At 39.1% G+C, this 21,186-nt stretch overlaps 2 protein-coding genes across 2 annotated transcripts in view; one reads left to right on the forward strand and one right to left on the reverse strand.

The window, feature by feature from the left end:
• Positions 1–8: 8 nt before the first annotated feature.
• Positions 9–14,661, reverse strand: LOC125884473 (protein mono-ADP-ribosyltransferase PARP14-like). Its single transcript, XM_049569504.1, has 14 exons — positions 14,374–14,661; positions 14,153–14,277; positions 12,367–13,902; positions 12,042–12,278; positions 10,442–10,666; positions 10,289–10,343; positions 9,971–10,117; positions 6,696–6,758; positions 6,428–6,604; positions 4,502–4,684; positions 3,763–4,389; positions 3,374–3,510; positions 3,028–3,208; positions 9–715 (listed from the first exon to the last, which is right to left on the reverse strand). The coding sequence occupies exons 1-14, from the start codon at positions 14,543–14,545 to the stop codon at positions 429–431; spliced, it is 4,152 nt and encodes a 1,383-aa protein (XP_049425461.1). The 5' UTR covers positions 14,546–14,661; the 3' UTR covers positions 9–428.
• Positions 8,112–21,186, forward strand: part of intu (inturned planar cell polarity protein) — a 98,940-nt gene continuing 85,865 nt past the window's right edge. The window contains exon 1 of the mRNA XM_049569507.1: positions 8,112–8,568. The gene's annotated coding sequence lies outside the window, so the exon portion shown is untranslated. The remainder of the gene's footprint in view (positions 8,569–21,186) is intronic.

The following is a 21,186-nucleotide window of genomic DNA, read 5'->3' on the forward strand; positions in this document are numbered from 1 at the left end:
AGCATCAATGATTTGACACTTTTTATTATGGCTTAGATTGGCAGTAAAGATACAAGACAAATAAATCAAAAGCCACTTACAGTACATCTTGTAATCTAAAAAACAAAAGTGCAGCAGTAAAGTTAATTCCTGGAGGAGTTGCTTCGCAGGTACCCACGCAGCTCAAGTTTAATTTGTGCCGAAAACTTTGGATGTAAACTGGAGAATAATCCTGAGATCCTTAATAAACATTAAATACTAAACATTTACATGTATATATGATCAAAACTTAATTTTACTAACTCTTAAAAATACTGTCTAATACTGTCTAACTATAACTTTAAATTAACCCCCCAAATATAACTAAGAATCTAAAGTTGATCTTTATTCTTTATACACTTATCTACAGTAACTTGCACAGTGTTAAGTACTTAGTGTTCCCCTCATTGTCACTTGAACGTGATGAGGTAGTCCGGGTACGCCTGGTTGTCGTGGAACACAACATACATGTTGGGATGGTTCATTCTGTCCACCACACTGTCGTAGCGGTCGTGAGGTCCCAGGTCGCTGCGAGGAGGAGGGACCCTCATGTCGCTGTGGCCCACAGTGTAGACGCCGGTCAGGACTCGGACCACAAACATTAACTGGGAGCCATTGGCAGCTGGTCTGGAGTAGGTGGGGAGGGCCGAGTAGCTGGCGTTCACCGCAAAGTAGGTTCCATGACCGAATGAAGTTGCTGAGGATAAGAGGAGAGAGGAAATTAACAAGACCTTATATGATGAAAATGATCCATATGTTACAAAAGCTACACATAAGAGTGTTTCTCATCTGAAACTTACGTGTGTTTTACCATGATAAATCACTGTTTGTTTAAATCGAGTCTGGTGAGTTTGTTGGTAGAGATTTTGGGGTGGTTAAAGGTCTATCTCTGTAGGGATCCTTTCAGTAATCTTGTCAGACACTAATAACAATCTGAGCCTGTCAGTGGCAAAAACAAACGCTTTCAGTTAAAGGTGCGAACATGTTTACATCGTAGTCTGGCCACTGCTCTCGCTCGATACTGGACCAATTCTAAAAAGGTTGTTCCCATTATCAGACACAAAAACATGGCACAATAGGGTCCAGGTTAAAAAACTTTAACTTTGGATTTTTAAGTTTATTTGACGTGCAGAAAGCCACACGTTAACTCTTTAGCATGGTAGCATAGCTTTGTTTTCACCCTCAGTCTAACAGGATAGGACGGTTTGTGGGTGTTCCCCTATATACCGACTGGGGCATGTTCAATCCATAGGCTGTAAAAATAATGGACGTAGCCACCGTGACGTCACCCACTGGTTTGTTGACTCCTGTTTTGAAGCCTCAAGTTTGGCATTACAGCCGTCGACATCTTGGTTATTTGGAGCCAGAAGCGAGCGCTTCTCTCTGACTGAGAGCCAGAGGACACTATTGGCAGACAGCCTGTCACTCAAAGCGGCCCACCTTAATTATGCGTAACTCTAAACCTTAATAAAATGTAAACATGAAATAAAAATTCACTTACAGTTGTAATGGATGTTGAAATTAGCTACAGAGACCAAAACTGTTTTTGTACCAGGCTGTAAACATGTTTGTTTCTGCTGTGAAGTCATGCATGTTAATATGGAGGTCTATTGGGAGTGACTGGCTTCCATTGCCAGCCTCAAGTAGCTATTTAAAGACCTGCTGCTTTAGTGCCGCCTTCATTTTCCAGCCCAGGTGATTGCTGCTTGGTTCAATCTGACAACAGTGTGCACCCTTTTGCTGCGGTTTCTTAGCCTGGAAATCCAGACCCAAATCTAGAAAGATTTAGGGTCTGGCTATGAGTAATTAAAATGGCCCAACTCGAGGGGCGGCACCAAGCATGCATTTGAAAATATCACTGCACGCAATTGGATAACACTACAACCAATCAGAACAATACCCGGGGTGACGTATCCAGAGCTTAGCTGCCAGCGGAGCTAACTGGTAGATTAGACTCTTGCCGTATCCGGTTGGCAAAACAGCAAAAACGTCCTTCTTGCAAAGGAAAGACTCGAGCACCGTCTTCTGTTCCTCTTTTAGAGAAAAAGCCAAGTCTAACTCGTTCACTGTAGCGGCCAAAGCCGTTTCAAACAACTGGAGTTCATCCGTAGCCATCTTGCAATGTTTACTGACTGATTCTGGACTTCGTTGTCGCAGCGCTGTCGTCATCTGTTTAGCTCACCTCTGGGCTGCCTGTATCAGATACACTGATGTGATTGGTGTAGCTCGGTTTCATGGGCATAGGTAATGAGCATCATTACTGATTGCCAGAGTGACTCGCTGAGCAAATTCAAATTGTGCTCTTGCGAGTGCACCACTGTCTTAGTTTAAATAAACCTCTTGCTTCATTTTGTCATGGCTGAACGCAGCCCTGTTTCACTCAGAAATACGTCACAAGACTGAATCTAGATAGTCGAAATGCTGTTTTATCTGGAGTCTAAGCAACTACTTGGTTAGAGACCATTTTCATGGTTTAAGAAGCTGTTGGGAGACAAGATGCATTTTGTCCTCTAAAGCTTTGGCGATGGCTGGTCAGGAAAAAATAAACACGGTCATGTTAAGTCTTAAAACTAATGGTCAATACTGTGATTTTTTCCAGTGAGGACAATCTCGGAATGACAGTCTCAGAGGAGAAATTTTACTCAGAAGTAAATGTAAGCATAGTAGCTTTCAATTGAATTGAACTGAATTTGAATTGAATTGGTATTTCCCTACCTGACAGGACTATTTGTACAATGTAAAACCCAGGTTCTTAGTGTTGCTACGACCCTGCGCTCTATCATGTACTAATAGGTTCATAGGTTAACAAACATTTTCTCCTCTAAACTCCAATAATCAGGTTCTTCCCTTCATACAGGAGGACGTGATGCTTTCTAAATCAGAGGCAACAGATGTGATTTGTTCTGAATGAATAGAAGAACGTGTCGGAAATAAAAGCAGCACCGTCTGATCCTACGCTGGGGAAACAATGACTACTTATGACTGCGAACTGGTGTTAAAGGTCTTTACCATTCTGTCCAGAAAAGCGCCTGTTGAACCCCGTCTTCATGATGGAGTCACAGTTGTCTTGGGTGGTCCCGTGGTACAGATGCTTCTCACCTGCTCCGCCCTGCTCTTTGTTCCTGTCAGAGATGTGCTTCTTCTGGGCTTCGTAGGCGCGTCGCAGATGGATGTTCTGCACGCGCTCGATCTGTCAAGAAACAAAACAAGTCCAACACAGATATTACGCAAAAAATACTAAATGTACATGCCACACTCTCATGAAAAAGTTCCGTCCATGTAGATGAAAGCTGTTAAACTATCAGCCTGAATGTCTGCCGATACTGAAACGTCTCGTCCAGTGAATGTTGCCCACCTTCAGCACAGCCTTGGAGACAGTTCGTTTGAAGTCCCTCTTCACTGCACAGTACTCTGCGGAGGACGGCTGCAGTGGAACCAGCTTCAAAACTTCATCGGCGGCCATGTTGTCCCAGTACAGAGGCAGAGTGAAGTCTGGAAGGAGTTAGAGGACAAAATGGAGAAGGTCCCTGGTTTTAGATCCCTGGGAAACCACATCAGCGAGGGCCTCAAGTGGACTGTAAAGACTACACTTTCTACCACTGCTCAGTGGAGAGCACTCTGATAATGGTGCGTATGATGATCATTTTGATCTTTATCATCCTCAAGTATCAATACTGTGATTGGTCTTACTCTCCAGTATCCATCTGTCTCTTTTTGTAACATAAAATAAAACGATCTTCTCACCTGGCAGATGCTGAAGTCGCTTCAGCTTCACCGTCTGTCCACTCAACATTCTCTTGGCCTCCATCCTCGGCAGGTCCACGAACCACTGGATGCTCTGTGCGTCCAATATCCCTCCCGCTACTTCCTTATTCTCCAGGCTGTAATTGGCTGTCTTGGGGACCCTTTCCCAGTTGCCGCTGTGTCCCAGGATGCACCAGGCCACACGGGCATACAGCTCCTCCTCCTCCCTTGCTCTCTTTTCTCTTCTGAGGCAGCCCTGCAGGGAGGCGTTGATCAGCTGCATCACCTTGTTGGCCCCGTCTTTGAGCCCGCTCACTGTTAAGGCGCCCTGGCCTGACTGGTCCTTCTGCACGTACAGACCCTCTGTCTCGACCAGCTGCTTCAGATCCTTCATGTCGTCCTGGGTGAGACCTGCCAGCTCCTCTTTTGTGAAGGTTAGAGTGGAGCACTGACCCTGGTACAGTTCCTCCAGCTTGGCCTTGGCCTCGTCTACATCCTGTCTGGAGAGACCCAGAAACAGAAAGACGGACTGCTGGCTTGAGGAGTTGGTACAGAAGAGGCTTAAGTCTGTGCTCACTGACGAAGGTGGCGGCTGTTGTTGTACAAGAGGTAACTGAGGTGCTGGCACTGCAGGGAAGGTCAAAGGAAACACTCACTGACAATATCTGTGGAAATAATTCTGATGAAAAGAGACGGATCTCTGAGCAGCTATGAGAGAAGAAGGCTGCTTGTGAATCACCTCTGTGGATCACTGCAGTGGAAAACCTCTGCATCGCCTCCTCTTTGAAGGCCAAGAAGACATTGGTCTTGAACAGGACGAGGCGGATGTCGGTGAGATAGTTAAGAGGAGTGGACGATGTAGCAGTCTCGACCCCGCGGAGGATGGCATCTGCCACGACACCGGGCTCCAACCTACCGATTCCTGCACAAACATGGACGTACAATGAGACACTGGTCCCCTGGGCACAAACATGCAGAAGGCCACACCACCTCCTCTACATGAGAGCAAGACACACAGACTTTGAGCTGGTTTACCTTGTTTTGTTGTTGTTTTGTGTCTTTTTGTGGTAATCTTGTGTTTCTTTGTACTCTTTCTGTGTCTTTTTGAGCCCATTTTGTGTCTCCTAAGGGTATATTTGTACCTTTTTTGTTCATTTTGTTTCTCTTTGTAGTTTATTTTCATCTATTTAATTTTGTGTCTCTTTAAAGATATTTTGTGTCTATTTGATCATTTTGTGCCTCTCTGACAAAAATTTGTATTTTTTGGGGGTCATTTTGTGTCTCTTCAATGTATATTTGGGTCTCTTTGTAGTCATTTTGTGTCTCTTTGTAGTTCCTTAGTGTCTTTGTTGTTTTGTGCCTTCAAAGGTCAGTTTGTGTCTCTTAGGGGTATATTTGTGTCTTTTTTGAACACTTTGTTTCTCTCTGTGGTCATTTTGTGTCTCTTTGTCGTCATTTTGTGTCTCTTTGTAGTTGTTTTGTTTCTCTTTGTTGCTATTTTGTATCTCTTTAAAGATCAGTTTGTGTCTCTTAGGGGTATATTTGTGTCTTTTTGAACACTTTGTTTCTCTCTGTGGTCGTTTTGTGTCTCTGTCGTCATTTTGTGTCTCTTTGTAGTTGTTTTGTTTCTTTTTATTGTTATTTTGTGTCTCTTTTTATAGGTCAATTTGTGTCTCTTAGGGGTATATTTGTGTCTTTTTTGGACACTTTGTGTCTCTTTGTGAATATTTGTATCTGTTTTTGGTCACTTTATGTCCCATTGATGTATTTTTTTTTTCTCTTTGTAGTTCCTTACTGTCTTTGTTGTCATTTTGTGTCTTTAAAGGTCAGTTTGTGTCTCTTAGGGGTATATTTGTGTCTTTTTTGGACACTTTGTTTCTGGTTTTGTGTCTCTTTGTAGTCATTTTGTGTCTCTTTGTAGTTGTTTTGTTTCTCTTTGTTATTTTGTGTCTCTTTGTGAATATTTGTGTCTGTCTTTGGTCATTTTATGTCCCGTTGTATTTTTTTTTCTCTTTGGAGTTGTTTTGTTTCTCTTTGTTGTTATTTTGTGTCTCTTTAAAGGTCAATTTGTGTCTCTTTGGAGTTTCTTTGCATGGTTTTGTTACCATTTTGTGTCTTTTTGATGTATATTTGTATCTTTTTTGGTCATTGTATGTTTCTGTAGTTTCTCAGCATGTCTTTGTTGTCTTTTAATGTATCTTTGATGTATTTCTTTTTCTCTTTGTAGTCATTCTGTGTCTTTGTAGTTTCTTTGCATCTTTGTTTTCATTTTGTGTCTTTAAAGGTCAATTTGTATCTCCTAAAGGTGTATTTGTGTCTTTTGGACGTTTTGTTTCTCATTGTAGTCATTTTGTGTCTCTTTGTAGTTCCTTTGCGTGTGTTTGTTGTCATTTTGTGTCCCTTGATGTATATTTTTGTCTTCTTGGTGTCATTTTGTGTCTTTTTAAAGGTTTATTTGTTCCTGGTAGGCCCGTCCAATGATCCATCCACATGCTTAAACAATTCAAATGTTTTACTGGCAGAGTTAAAACCAACACTGACTTGAACTTACAAAACTGACATTAAGTTGTGTGTGTGTGTGTGTGTGTGTGTGTGTGTGTGTGTGTGTGTGTGTGTGTGTGTGTGTGTGTTTTTAAACATCAAGGATGTCCCACAAAATACCTACCAGCATTAATAGCAGGAATGGCGACAGACTCATACTTATACAATTCACAGCGTTTAATGATGCGACACACCAGTTGTTCAGTGAGGACTGGATCCTTTTTCCCACAGACATGAAAAATGGCCGCACAGGGGAAAGATCCAGGTTGAGTTACAACAACGTCTCCATCGTTAGGTTGTGCTACACACGACACAAAAAGGACAAGATGAGTAAGAAGCTGTCGGTGTGTGTGTTGCTCTAAAATGTCTAGCTGGTCCTCTTTTCTTCTCACCTGCTTTAAGTTCAGCTTCCACCTCTGGTCCAGCTACAGTTAAGATGTCTTTGCACACACCGTCTGTGAAACAAAGATTACATTTATAATAGAACAAAACCAAGAGTCTTCATCCATCAGTATCTGAAAGTAACTGAGTACATTTACTCAAACACTGTAGGCCTACTGAAGTACAATTTTTACAGTGTACTTGAGATGAGTTTTTCCATTTTATACTTCTTTGTACTTTAACTTGACTATGACTTTTGGGAAGATATTGTACTTTTTACTCCACCACATAGATTATTTGCATATTCAGATTTTTCATACAAAACAGGAGTCAACTAATACATTTTGATGTGATTTTTTGATTAAGATACACAGCAGTATATACAGAAAAGTACTTATCACTAGCTCCACCTTTCCCATACTCTACATAATAACCCATTGGTTCAACTTGAAAAAAATCAAGGTAACAATTTGAGTCCTATAATCCCACAAACTCAATTATATTATTATTATGACCAACATGATTTGCTTTGACCTCGAAAAATTTAATTAAGTTGGACCAACTTAACATTTATCCAAAAGTTGAGGTGATATTTATAGGTCATATTATTTTATTTAACATATTCGAACATATTTATTTTAATTTTATCCTACTCAAAATGTCTAAAAACTTGATTTTGACCAGCTTCTTAAAATAAGTTGTCAACTGATTACATTTTCTTTTTTTAATTTTAAGCTTTATCCACAAACCCCACAAGTAATTTCTTAGTGTGTAGATCCAACATTAAAGTGGTGTACACAATAATGCATTGAATATTATTAAATGTTGTTATTATGCATTAATGTAATATGCTATATATGATTCTGCAATTTGCCATTCTGCATGAGTACTTTAATTTTTGGTATTTTTTATTATATTTTGTTACTAACAATTTTTACACTGTGAGATTGCTACTTTGTAAAATACAGTTCTTAAATACGACGTATCTGCGAGGTTGTATTTTGACCATGCTTACAATCTTAGTTTCATCTTAGCTGGCTAACATAGCTAGCATGTTAGCCGGCTTTACTACTTAGCAATAAACGCAGAGTAAAGTTGTCTTTATACATCCGTGACAGTAAAGCAGAGGCTAATGAAAATGTAATTGTAACCAAAGCAGGTGCGGCGGCAGGGGGCGCTCCAGCTCCCCCCAAAAAACGCCCGGCCTAGCACCCTTCTGATTTATTTATTTTTTTGATTTTTTTTTTTTTTAAATCAAACCTTTGTATGAAAGCGAATACAACAAGAGTATTTAAATGTGAATAATTGATTTATTTTAATTTAATATAAAATCGACCCCGGTTGACCCCGTCCTCTGATTGGTTGCTGAAAGCTCATACGTCAGAGGGATAGTTCTGCTGCTAGCCAAGTTTGGTTGACCAGCCAACGGTTAGCCAAAGCCGAAGATGTAGCTGCTAGCTCCGTTTTAGCCACATTAGCCGTTTAAAAATAAGTTAATACGCATTTTGGTATGTTATAATATCGTTTGTTGTTTCGCTAAAACGATTAACGGTTGAATTTCGTTGTAATGGAAAAAAAAAGTCATAACTTTGAGGAGTAAGAGACCATAATAATCTGATAAACTTTGTCTGTCAAAGACTGGATGAAAAACAAACGGAAGCGTTGGTGACGCAGCTGTGTTATTAAGGCGGTATCAGGATGCTTTCCTGGACATATTCAGTCTGTTTTTGTGACTCTCTTTGACATGACTGTCAGAGTTTATCGTGCTTTATGTTGAAGAGTAAAGACACACCTGAGGAGGACAAGCTAACGTTACCTGGCTGTGCTGGCTGTCAGCTCCATGACATCTAAGTTACTGAGGATGTGACTGTTCTTCTGTAACAGGTGAGCTTCATATTTCCTAAAATGGACTTTTAGCTGCCACTAAGGACTTCAGTATTCCTGTAGGTCAATGTGTGCAATGTGTCATCCGATGTGAGTGCTAACCACGGTGTCTAAAAGTCCTTTTAAAGTCTCACAATGTCTTAAATTCAATTTTATAAATATTAGGCTTTAGAAGCTGGTGTGTAGTGTAAACAAGTGGTGATTACATACAATATACACAGACAAACAGCATCAGTCCATTATCGCAAAATCAGGAAAAATAAGCAGACAGAAACTAAAACAATGTACCTCACACAACACAGGGACAAGAAATGTCATATTGGCATAACAATATTCCAAACTAGCTCAACCACGACAAGTAGAAGTCTGCATCATGTGGGAACCATAGCCATCGGGTAGGGCTGTGCCATATCACCGCATTCACTATAACACCGTTATATATATTTTTTTAAATCATATGAACAACTCATACCATGATACTGGTCATATTTCGGCCTGCTGACATATGATGTCATACTGTTACCTATGGCAACAACAAGCGTGGCTGAAAGCGAAATTATTACCGACTCTGCAGTGGATCCAGAAAGAGGAGCAGCTTCAGTAGTGTGAGATAAACTGTGGCGTCCTGAATGTTTTATGAACAGCCCCGGACTTCTCAGACTCTTATACAGAATAACAGTTCAGAGGGAACTCATTCAGCGGCTCCTCTGGCAGCAGCACAGCGTCTCTCCCTCTCCTCTCTCCTCTCTCGTCTTAAAGTGGTTTTGGCATAAACCTTTGGTAATGTAAACCTACATGATGCTCGCAGTTTTAAAAACACTACATATGTGAATGTGCGATAGTTGTGGTATCATAACAGCCTGTCACAGGCTACAGCATGATAATTAGAGGATGAATGGCAGAGCATAAAGGTCCAGGTGGGGAAAAAATAACTCAATCATTTAGGATTTTACAAAAAGAAGGAAATCACCTATTGATTTATATATATAGATCCCAGGGGACATTTTTTTTGTATTTGTAGCTCTTTAAATGTGTAATTTGTGATAGATCTGAGTTACTGTTGTTGTTGTTGACAGACTAACGAAATGAGAGAACATTTTAAGTTTTACTGAATATGTGAAGGCAAACTGTAAAACCATATCACTTATTTTGTTGCAGTTCTACACTCTTAATAATACATGTTTTTTTTTCTAATTTGTCATATTGTCAAGAATATCGTTATCGCAAAAATACCCTGAAATAGCATCATATTTTAGGCCCATATCGCCCACCCCTACTATCGCGTAGATGTTGAAATATTTTAATGAATAAGTGAAACTTCGCCCTGCTGGTGACACTAGATGATAAGTCACCAAAGTCATTAGGGTCCTGCCTTTTTGAAGCATCCTCAGCGCTCACTCACCAATCCCATAATTTGTGAAGTCGGTACTGTTCACCACAACGTCTGTAGTCTCGTTAGTGATGTCACCAAACACCACCTGCAGTTTCACCCCGCCTCCCACTGTCATTGTGATGTTGTCAAGGTCACTGGTGAGGGATCTGAAGATTGCTGAGAGGAAAAGCACCACGACATGTTTCATTTTTGTCTGATCTTTAATATGATAGCTGAAAATGAAATTTATTAAATTGAACTGCATGAGTGAATACTTAAAAACATGTTTTAAGTGTTGCACATTAATGGCTGTGTTTGTAATTAATAGTGGTAGTGTAAGCAGTTTACCTTGGCCTCCCTGGGTCATATTTGAGCTGAGATGCCTGTAGGTGTCATGGTAGCACTGTAAATAAAAGCAGCAGCATTAAACACTTCCTTATCTTTATATCATGCAGGCACACATATGACAAACCAGTTTCAGTTACAAGTGGTGACAGTCACCTGCTCAGAGTCAGGATAACCTGATTGAATGACGATGTGGATGGTGGTGAGGGACCCAGAGGATTCTGACAATCCAAACTGGCGAATGCTCTCAGTCAGCACTTGAATGGCTTCTCCCAGTGGGTACTTTAAAACGATTCCTGGTCCAATAACTGGAAAGGCCACCGAGCTCAAGCCATTCTGTACACACAGGTCCAAACACCTCCTGAGCCCGTTACTGAGCGCCTGCGAAACAAAAAATCACACATTTTATGAAGTGTTAAATGTTACCGCTGCATTTAACATAGCTCTCTAAAATGTGTGAAGTTAATATAGAGCAGATTGGAATTTTGTAAAGATAAACTTACAGTAAAAGAGAAAATTCTCACTGAAGTCATATGAAAAAAAGACTGAGGAGAAACTTCAAACTTTTGCCTTTAGACACTGTAGGGTGACACTTTGTATGAACTTGATTGTCTCAAGCATATCCCTGTCTGAAGATCATGAATGTCATAGTCGTTCTGTTTGGATCAAACCGCTGACGTTTCAAAGATTCAGCATTAAGAAATAGTTGTATATTTAAATCCTTAATTGCAGTCACCAAGAGTCCTGAAGTTTAAATGCAAAACTTTAAGTTGTGTTGCTTTGAAGTCCAAAAATGTGTTGCCATTTGTTGCCATCCATTGTGCACCCCTAATACTATCTTAGTTTGACATGTATGAAATGTCCCAAAATTAGTCCCTCAGAGTACACCATGATAAAGTCGTCAAATATGTGGTCAAGGTGGACTGACTTATAAATTTGAGTCACGTGCATAATTTGAATTCTGCTTGTACTGTACATAATTTTGTTGGGTGCTACCAACTGATGCCTGTGAAATAAGGCCAGTGGGAAAGGAAGAACATTTTATTATGTTTTCCTATGTTTGTAAAAAATTACAAGTAAAAGTGTAAATTTTTTTTTTCTATTTCCACTGCTCCATAAATAATATTCCACATTCAATTAATTAATTCATTTATTTATTTTCTCTTGCTTTGGGATCTAATTGGTCAAGGTGTGACTTTAAGACAGTAATAAAAGTGACGTAAAATATTCCCTCAGATAATAGAGATGGCTGTCTTGATGCGAAGTCCAATGGAAGTTGACTTGAATCTTGATGTGTTTTTGAAAATTATTTTTTAATGTTTTTTTTCTTTTTTTTTTGGCTTGTCTATTTCTTGAAAGTACCTGATTTTGTTGTGATGGGTAATTGCCAAAACAGGCATAGAGCAAAGTAGTTGTGTTTAACTTAACTTTCTTAGAAAAAAAAAAAGTCTCAAAATGATCTCCTTAAATGTGCTGCCTGACCAAATTTTTTGAAATGGCGCATGGGTATTAAAGGATCTGCGGTTTCGAGTTGAGTCATGCATCTATTGTTGGTGGGTCAGGTCAGGTTGTTGAACTAACAGGTCATATTTGCGAGTGGCTGGCCGGGTGCAGTATTGGCATGTCACGTTTTCGGTTCAGGACTGAGGTCTTTAAAATCAGCCCCATGCAGGACTCTACCTTGAGCTCATTCTCTGCCCTCACCCATAGTGTTTTCTCTCCCACGCTTCTGAATCCATCAAGTATTTCACTTTACCTTCACACTCTGTCCCAGGACTCCATCCCATGGCACACACTCGATGAAGAAGAGCTTGGAGCAGCCCAGAGATGGAGGCGCATCAACCAGCAGAACATCACCCGGAACGACGGTACACTTCGCTGCCACCGACTTAAACTTTGAATTGATTGCTTTCCCGGCTTTACTCATCAAGCATTTACCAATTTTAGTAGAGGCCAGCTTCTTGTTGAGCATGGGGACCACCAACACGTTCACCTGTGGAAGTAGTGGGAAATAATATCAATGTGAGTGGCTGTACTGCAGCTGTTTTACTTTATGTGAAGGAGAACAGAAATTTTCAAACCTGCTCATCCACCAAACTTCCAATCCTCATCTCCAGACATGTCTTGTTGATCGGCATGCTCCCTGCAGTTTTGCTGCGCACTCTTGGTGGGGGGGTGGGTCGGGGTGCGGAGTTGCTGAAGACCGGGTTGCTGGTGGTTCGTGGTTTACTGTTGACAACTGCGGAGTACACACTTTGCTGTTCCCTGATAATAACCTGGCAGGAGCTCTCTACCAGCTCCTTGTGCATTCTACCCTCTGCTTGGAAGTACCGCTGAGCCCCTGGACCATCTAGGATCAGAGTGTCTGACATTAAACTAGCTAGAGCTGAGCGCAGTGCATCCTGGGCCTCCTTGACCTGATGCCGGGGACCGGACACAAGCACACAAGGGTATGGAAAGTGCGAAGCTTTCAAGGTCACCGTCGTGTTCTTCATGCCAATCAGGTCTGTGATTTTATCAAAACAGTCAAGCAGTTCAGGACGCGGAAGGTTCAGTACTTCCTGTGTGGCGACTTGATTCATCTGGAAGTCGTGCAGAACCTCTTTGAGCTTGTTGACATTTTCACTGTAGCCCACCAGTCGTACTTTGCTGCCTGTGGTTCCACTGAGTCCCGGGATGAAGCTGACTTCCACTCTGAGCTCTCGACAGTTTGCTGCATCCTTGGCCCTGTTGAGGATTTCCTTCACTCTGTCCAGATCTGGCGGTACAGCTGCAGCTCCCTGCAGCGGCACATTGGCCAGAGTAAGGTCTTTCTGCACTGCTGCCTCGGCCTCATTCAGGGCGTCAGAGGACAAACTGGACAGGACGAGGTCTGACCCCAGCTCTAGGAGAACAGGATTTCTGAAGATCTGCTGGAAGCGAGCCTGGTACTTTGTGATGGCACCACTGGATGTTAAAAAGCTTATTAAAGCTGTGCTGAGCTTAACTCTCTTTTCTTTCACCTTTTTGATCAGCTCATCCAGTTTCGTAGCTCCCGCCTTCACATCCTCATCAGGGCCCTCCAAGATGATCATGGCGCTGCCTATGGAGACTCTGACTTCTGGGTAATGTGTATGCATTTCTCGACTAAACTCATCCTCTACCAGTTTGAACTGCTTCTCCACAATTGGTATTTCCTTCTGTATTGGCATGCTCTTTTCGAGGATGGCAATCCTCTCTTTCACGGCCTCAGCTTCTCCCACAACCACGGCGTAACCGCCCTCTGTGTACACTTTGATATCGTCACTGGCAGCGTAGAGGTCCTGCAGTAATTTTTTGACTTTTTTTGGCTCGACCACATGATAGCAGATGTAGCTCTCAGTGAGACCAATGAAGACGCGATCCACCTGCATTTCCCATTTCTCTGCAGCGCCGAAAGCTCCCCCAGGCCCCTTCTCAATATCCCCCCTAACCACTGCCTCCTCCTCGTCAAAATCTAACTCAAACACGCAGCCGATAGAAGAGAGCTGTTTCTGTAAGACTTTATTTGCTTTAGGGTTGTCTCTCAGGAAATACAGCAGGAAAATGTCCAGTTTGAAAATCTTCTCAAGGCCTTTTGTGTTTGCTTTTGTGAATGTCTGAAGAAGAAAAACAAAAAATAATTTATAGTAATCTTAGTGTATTAGTAACATCCTGTAATCAGTGGATTACAAAAAGATGTAAAAACTGTATCAGGATCATGAGCACTGTTATTATCAGATGTTGAATGTGCTCAGAAATCCCCCTAAACTGGTCCAACCACATCACTTGGCGCAGAGGTTTGTGACGTAGTGTTTACTGTAATCATGAAAGCATTGAAAAAAAGTCTCTGTGGCAGCGTTCACTCACCTGTGATTGACTTGTGGACGGCTGATCAGTGGTCTGTGACGATTCGGTTCGGCTCACTGTCAGATGTAGTTCCCCGCAAGGAAGGGAGAGGTTGTGAAACTTCCTCTGCAAAACTCTTTCCTGGTCTGTAAGAAAACAACATCATCCAAGTTCCCAGGAAAACCTCACATTTAAACTAAAAACTACAAAGTATATTCTACCATCAAGTTATCTGAACTCACCTTCTTTTTCCTTGAAACATATTTTGTAGATGTTGCCTCTAGCCTTTTCAACTGTCCCGCAATCCCCTCCCCCAGAGTCTCGTCTCTTTTGGAAGTGCCTCCTGATTTTCTCCTTCTCTCTGTCTGTCAGATCTCTTGCCTCGAAGAACAGTGGATGCAGGTATTCGTCCATTTTTACCTACAGTCCTTCAAAACTTTAAATAAGTGCAGCGCTTCTCAGTATGCCAACATGCCTCATGAGTGAGCTGTGTTGTCTTAAGTACCTGTGTATACTTTCACTTTCATTTATCTCTTTTTTTTTTAAACTTCCTTCTCACTCTGTATTTGCAAATAGGCACACCCTGTGACATAGCTAGTTCATGCTGAGTGTTTAGGGGCATTTCCCTGGTTTATCCTGTTGGGCAGAAACTATGGTCAGTTACAGTAATGTAGGGATAATCAGTCCCTCCAGGATCTCGCGGCAAAAAAAAAACTTGAACCCTTGAATTTGTGGCCAATTTTGTCAAAAACTGTGATAAAAATTGCAGCATTTTTATGTGATTTTTTTTTTGCGGGAAATTCCTGCAAATGACAAAAATTGCGGCTAATGAAAAGGTGATTTAAAAAAAAAAATAGTAGTCATACTGAATATTACAAAAATAGCTGCAGATGTTTTTTATAGTTCTCTTCTGGACTATTGTAACGGTGTCTTCACAGGCCTGAGTAAAAGATCAATCAGACAACTGCAGCTCGTCCAGAACGCTGCTGCCAGAGTCCTCACCAACACCAAGAGAGTGGAGCACATCACACCAGTGCTTAAATCACTGCACTAGCTTCCTGTGTGTCAAAGGATAGATTTTAAAATCTTGTTACTTGTCTATAAAGCACTAAATGGTCTCGGGCCTAAATACATCTCTGATATACTTGTACGTTATGAAGCATCCAGACCCCTCAGATCATCTGGAACAGGTTTACTCAGTGTTCCCAGGATCAAAACCAAACAAGGTGAAGCAGCCTTTAGTTTCTATGCTCCCCGCCTGTGGAACAAACTTCCAGAATATCTGAGGTCGGCTGAAACTGTCAACTCATTTAAATCAGGGCTTAAAACATTACTATTTACTGCAGCTTACCAGTGAACTAGATATGTAACTTACTGTTAGGATAATCTGTAGCTATTGTTTTTATATTTGTCTGCTGTTGCTTTTGCTTTATGTTTGCTTTTTAAATGCATTTTCTGCACTGTTTTTCTTGCTTTTAGCTTTTGTTTTTAATGATCTATTGTTCCTTTAATGTTTTATTTTAACGTATTTCTCTTGTAAAGCACATTGAATTGCCTTGTGTATGAATGGTGCTATATAAATACTAAAATTGCCTTGCCTTGCCTTACCTTCTTTAGTTTTATTTAATTAGTTTCAAAACATGGACAAAAATCCTGAGTGAATATTGTAGCTCTCAAACCAGACAATGTGACTATAAAACAACATGTAAGCTACATCTTCTGTAAACATAACATTTTAATATATTCAACACATATTGTCTGCATTTAAACAGTGCAAATTCTTATGTCAGTACAGAGCATTTCTCCATACTGCAATGCCATTAGCGCAAAAAAAAATTGCAAGCCCCGCAAATATTGCAGACTTTTGTTGAATTTGTGTTAATTATTGCGATCGCAAGATTGCGATTTTCTGGAGGGACTGGATAATAGTATTATTCATGTTTTTATATACCAGGCTCATATAAGGAAGAGGATTTTAGCAGTTTTGGTTTTGCCAGATAAATCCACCACACAGGAGTTGACGGTCCAGTGTGTTAGATTTTGGGGGATATATCAGCAGAAACTGAATATAATATAATAAGTGTGTTTTTTTTAGTTTATAATCACCTGAAAATAAGAATCATTGCATTTTTGTCACCTTAGATTGAGTTGTTTAAATCTACATAGGGAGCAGGTCCTTATCCACAGAGAGCACCATGTTGCACTGCCATGTTTCTACAGTAGCCCAGAACAACAAACCAAACACTGTCTCTAGATAGGACCATTAACTTTTTTGTGTCGGCCATCATAGTTCGCACCCACTCTGCAATGAGCAGCATATAAGAAACACTGATTTTTAATGTGAAACTGCTTCATTCAGTGTTTTTACTAGGGGTGGGGGGAACAATTGATACAACTTGGTATCATGATATTTTTGTATGGCTATATTTTATCGTCACATGGACGACAAGTATCCATTTTTTATTGTATAAATTATTTACATTACAAATACAAATTAAACTTTGGTAGTCGAGAAGAATAATCCCATCAGTTGCCTTCTCAGTCTGCTAGATACATTTTGCTGCAATAAAAATAATTAAACTAAGATGAAAACACTGAAAACTTTATTTTATTAGATAATACGGATGTCTACAAAGTTTTCCTTTGGGGACAAAATTTGCAGTTCAAAAAGGGTAATATATCACAATGTATTTTATCGCAATTCTCAGCATATCACAACATGTTTAGAACCGCAATAATATTGTATCGTGACTTAAGTACTGTGATAATATTGCATTGTGGGGCCTCTGGTGATTCCCAGCCTTATTTTTTATCGGTTTTAATCACCTGGTCTGTTTGTTTTGGAGAGGAAGACACCTCTGTGGATAATTCAGCTTCCGGTAAAAACCTCCTGAACAATGATTGCTTAAGGAAATCTAACCAGGAGATCAAACTTGGCATATGGGAAAAGTTTCAGCTGGTTATAATCTGCTATCACCACTAGATGCCACTAAATCTGACAGTGTGCTATAATAATTAAAAACAAATATTCAGCAGTACATTTGTTTATTAGAGCTTGTTTGAAGAGACCAGCTGCCTGCTGCTGAACATGGGGTTCATTTGAGAAGCAAAACAGTAAATAAACCATAAAACTATACATAATTGTATAGTTGTAATTGTGTGTTTGTGTGTTCATGGTCGGATTCAGTGTCACATTATATTGTTAACATACAGTAACTGTCAGTTTCTGGAAAGTATGCTCTTATGTTTGATTTTAACATTTATTTTGTTTTTTCAAACAATATTTTTATTAGGTTTTTCACATATTTCACACATACCAAACAACAAAGTATCTACAGTACCTCACATATTTAAAGAATGAGAAATTAATTAATAACAACAAACAAACAAGCAAAATAAAACAATAAACATATCAGACTAAAAAAAAGACAATGAAAGACAATAACAACATAAATACACTCTCCACACAGCTGTTTCATAGTGATTGTGTACCTTGATGACCACATTTCTTCAACATTTATTTTGTTAATGTAAAGAGTGCAATAAAAAAACAGTTCCGTGTGTATCACCCAGCTCCTCAGTGAAAGGTGCTTTAATTTAGTTTTACTTTCATGTACTGAGAGTGGAATTTATTTCCACTTACTTCCCCATATTTACTACACCGGGTGTTTTGTGTATGCAAATATTCCAGACACAGAAGTAGTCCAGCTATAAATACAACATGTCACTGGTTAGTCTCACTGTACATGACACATGATTTAATGATGATGTTGATAAAGTCGATGATGGAGATGAGATTAATGATGTCTTTATATATATTGGTGACATGTAATGATGATGAGGTTTATGTTTGTTTTGGGCATTGTAGGACTTAAGACTTAGAAAAATGACAGAAAATGAGGAGGGAGAAACAGAGATGGTTTGTGCTGGTTCATGTGTTGTGATTTGAAGACTTAAAAAATAGCACGCACATCCAAAAATAATAAATGCTGGATGCTGAACAGAAGAACAAATACAAAAATACAAAAACAGGTCCTCACACCAGAACCTGCTCCTTTTCGCAATTTAAATCGTATCACCACATGTAACATTTCGGGCACCAGCCCTTCATCAGACATGGACAAAATAAGGAGACACACCTCTATATGTACAACCAATGGTGGTCGCCCAACAGATCACGTGATAACGTGTAGCTACACAGAAACCAAATGCAGCACACTGCAAAAGTAGTACAAAATTACACCACAGGAATACAATACATTTACAAAAAAATATATTTACAGAAAAAATATATTTACAAAAAACATTCACAAAAATATATATTTACAAAAATATCAATTTTATACAAAAATGTATTTATAAAAAAATACCTTATAAAAAATATTCAAAAATTATGTACAAAAACATATTTACAAAATATATATTTACAATAGTATATTTAAAAAAATACATTTACAAAAATATATATTTACAAGAATATAATTACAAAAAATAGATTCACAAAAAATATGTTTACAAAAAACACATTTTTGAAAAATACATTGACAAATAACATATTTACAAAAATACGTTCACAATTTTTTTTTTACAAAAATACATTCACAAAAAACATTCACAAAATATATATTTACAATAGTATATTGAAAGAAATACATTTACAAAAATATTTACAATAAATACATTTACAAATAACATATTTACAAAAAATACATTCAAAAAAACATTTACAAAAACTACATTTGCAAAACACATATTTACAAAAAATACATTCATAAACAAATTATTTACAATAAACATATTTACAAAAAATCATTTACAAAAAGCATATTTACAAAAAATATATTTACCAAAAATACACTGACAAAAAGGCCAGCAGTGCCTACTAGTGTTGCTTTCGTCAACGAAAAGTATGACTAAATATCGTCGTCAACGAACCTTTATCACGTGACGAAAACGAGACGAGACGCAACGTAAATGGTGGTCATGTGACGATAACTATAATTAAATATATAATGCAATATTGTTGATGAATAAAAATGAGACTAAATGTGGTTTACAAAATAAAACCTTTGTTAAAATGTCTCTTCATTTTTGTTGACCAAAACGAGACGAGACAAAATAACGTTATAATGTTTAGTCCCATTATTATTATTATTTTGCACTGTTTCTGTTTCCTAGGCTGTGCGTCGCACTGCGCAGACGGATTACAGCTGTGACGATATACAGTACAACATCACTCTCTCTCCTGTGATATTGCTTTTATTCAACAGTTCAATAACAGCTTAAACAGCAATGCTGAGTAAGGAAATGTTAACAAAAGGTGATGAAATAAATTATTTAAATATGTTATGTAGCTCCGCGAAAAAACCCCAGTTCCCCCAGTCTGTTGCCAGGCAACGCGGCACACACACTTCAGGAACTCACAAGCTACTTTGTATTTACACTGATCTGCAACTGTGTAACTTCGTCCAGTTTGGCTGATGAAACATTGGCAAACCTGGATGTTGGCACGGCTGGATTCAGCTTCCACTCTCCCTCATCCTCATCAGTACCTCATCAGATGATCATTGATAATTCCTGACCGTGTTCGCTTAATTTTTGCTCCTCTCCAGTTTGTCGAGGTCGGCTGATGTTACACAAACACACCTGGAGGTCTGCACAGAAGAGTCCTGGCTTTTCTTTTCCTCGTCCTCTCCTGACAACCACTCATAATTTAATTAAAATGTAATTTTGGGGAAAATATCCATCTTCTTGGTGTAACGCTATAGTGTCAGTTTGCGTCAATGTAGCGAGTGTGACAGTTGGTTAATTAACGGCTGTATTTATATTTATTACACGGCTCTATTAAATGCTGTATTCTGATTGGTCAGTCGCGGCATTCAGAGGTCTGATATTACTGTGTAATGACCGTTGCTATGTAGCCCAGCGTTGCTAGGGATGCTGCCCTGACAAGGAAATTCAGCTGTTGCCAGCAGGGAAGGGTGCGTGTCAGGGTTCTATTCCCCTGTCGGGAGTTATTTTCCCAGTATTCACCGGCTCATTATACATTATCCCTTACTTATAACACCTGTGAGTGGAGTGATTTTACTGTTACATGTGATGTTATACTCTATATCAGCACTCATGGAATGCCTCTCGTCCAATCAAATTACTCGGTCGGAACTAACTGTTGTATAAATAAATATATATTTAGCTCTAACTGGGAGCTAATTTAGAAAAGAAAATTTTGGTTTGGTTATACTATACTAGGTACTTATACTATATTGACTGGGTATAATACAATTGCATTACTAAAAAGAGACTAAAATACAATTTTCATTGACTAAAACTAGACTAAAATGTCATCAGTTTCCGTCAACTAAAACGAGACGAAAATAGTCATGGATTATTCTGACTAAAATAAGACTAAAATGCTCAGACTTTTAGTTGACTGAAACTTGACTAGACAAAAAGAGTATGAACGTGACTAAAACTAATAAAAACTAAAATGACAGTTTGACACAAAGACTAGACTAAAACTAAAATTAAAACAGGCCGCCAAAAACAACACTAGTGCCTACAGTATCATCTTGAATATCACATGACTGAAACATCAGGTAAAAAGAACATTATAATGACATGCAAATTCATGGTGAAATTGTAGAAGGAGATATTCTTATAATTCATATTTTTTTTGAAAAAAAAAACAAAACAAAACACAAAGAACTTACAAGAAGCTCTGGTGTTAAACTGAAATCGTGTAGCATTGCCACCAAACGCCACTAGATGTCCTACTTAGACTGAAAACTCTGCTGATAGACTGACAACAATTAAGCAGCAGCTCTCAGCCAAAAACAGCCTAATAAAACATGTACAAGATGTAACATGTTATATCCAGTTACTTTCATTCATCACTGTTCATGGGAAACTGTGGGTCATCATGTTTTGGCAACTCTGGCAAGAGTTTTATGTTTGTCTGACTGTACGTGGTGAACCGGAAATTTCTTTTTATTATGTTCACAGTTAATTACTTTCACATTTAATAATCATTGGGGAATTATTAGTACATCTCCTTC

The sequence above is a fragment of the Epinephelus fuscoguttatus genome, linkage group LG23 (assembly GCF_011397635.1).
Source record: "Epinephelus fuscoguttatus linkage group LG23, E.fuscoguttatus.final_Chr_v1".
NCBI lineage: Eukaryota > Metazoa > Chordata > Actinopteri > Perciformes > Serranidae > Epinephelus > Epinephelus fuscoguttatus.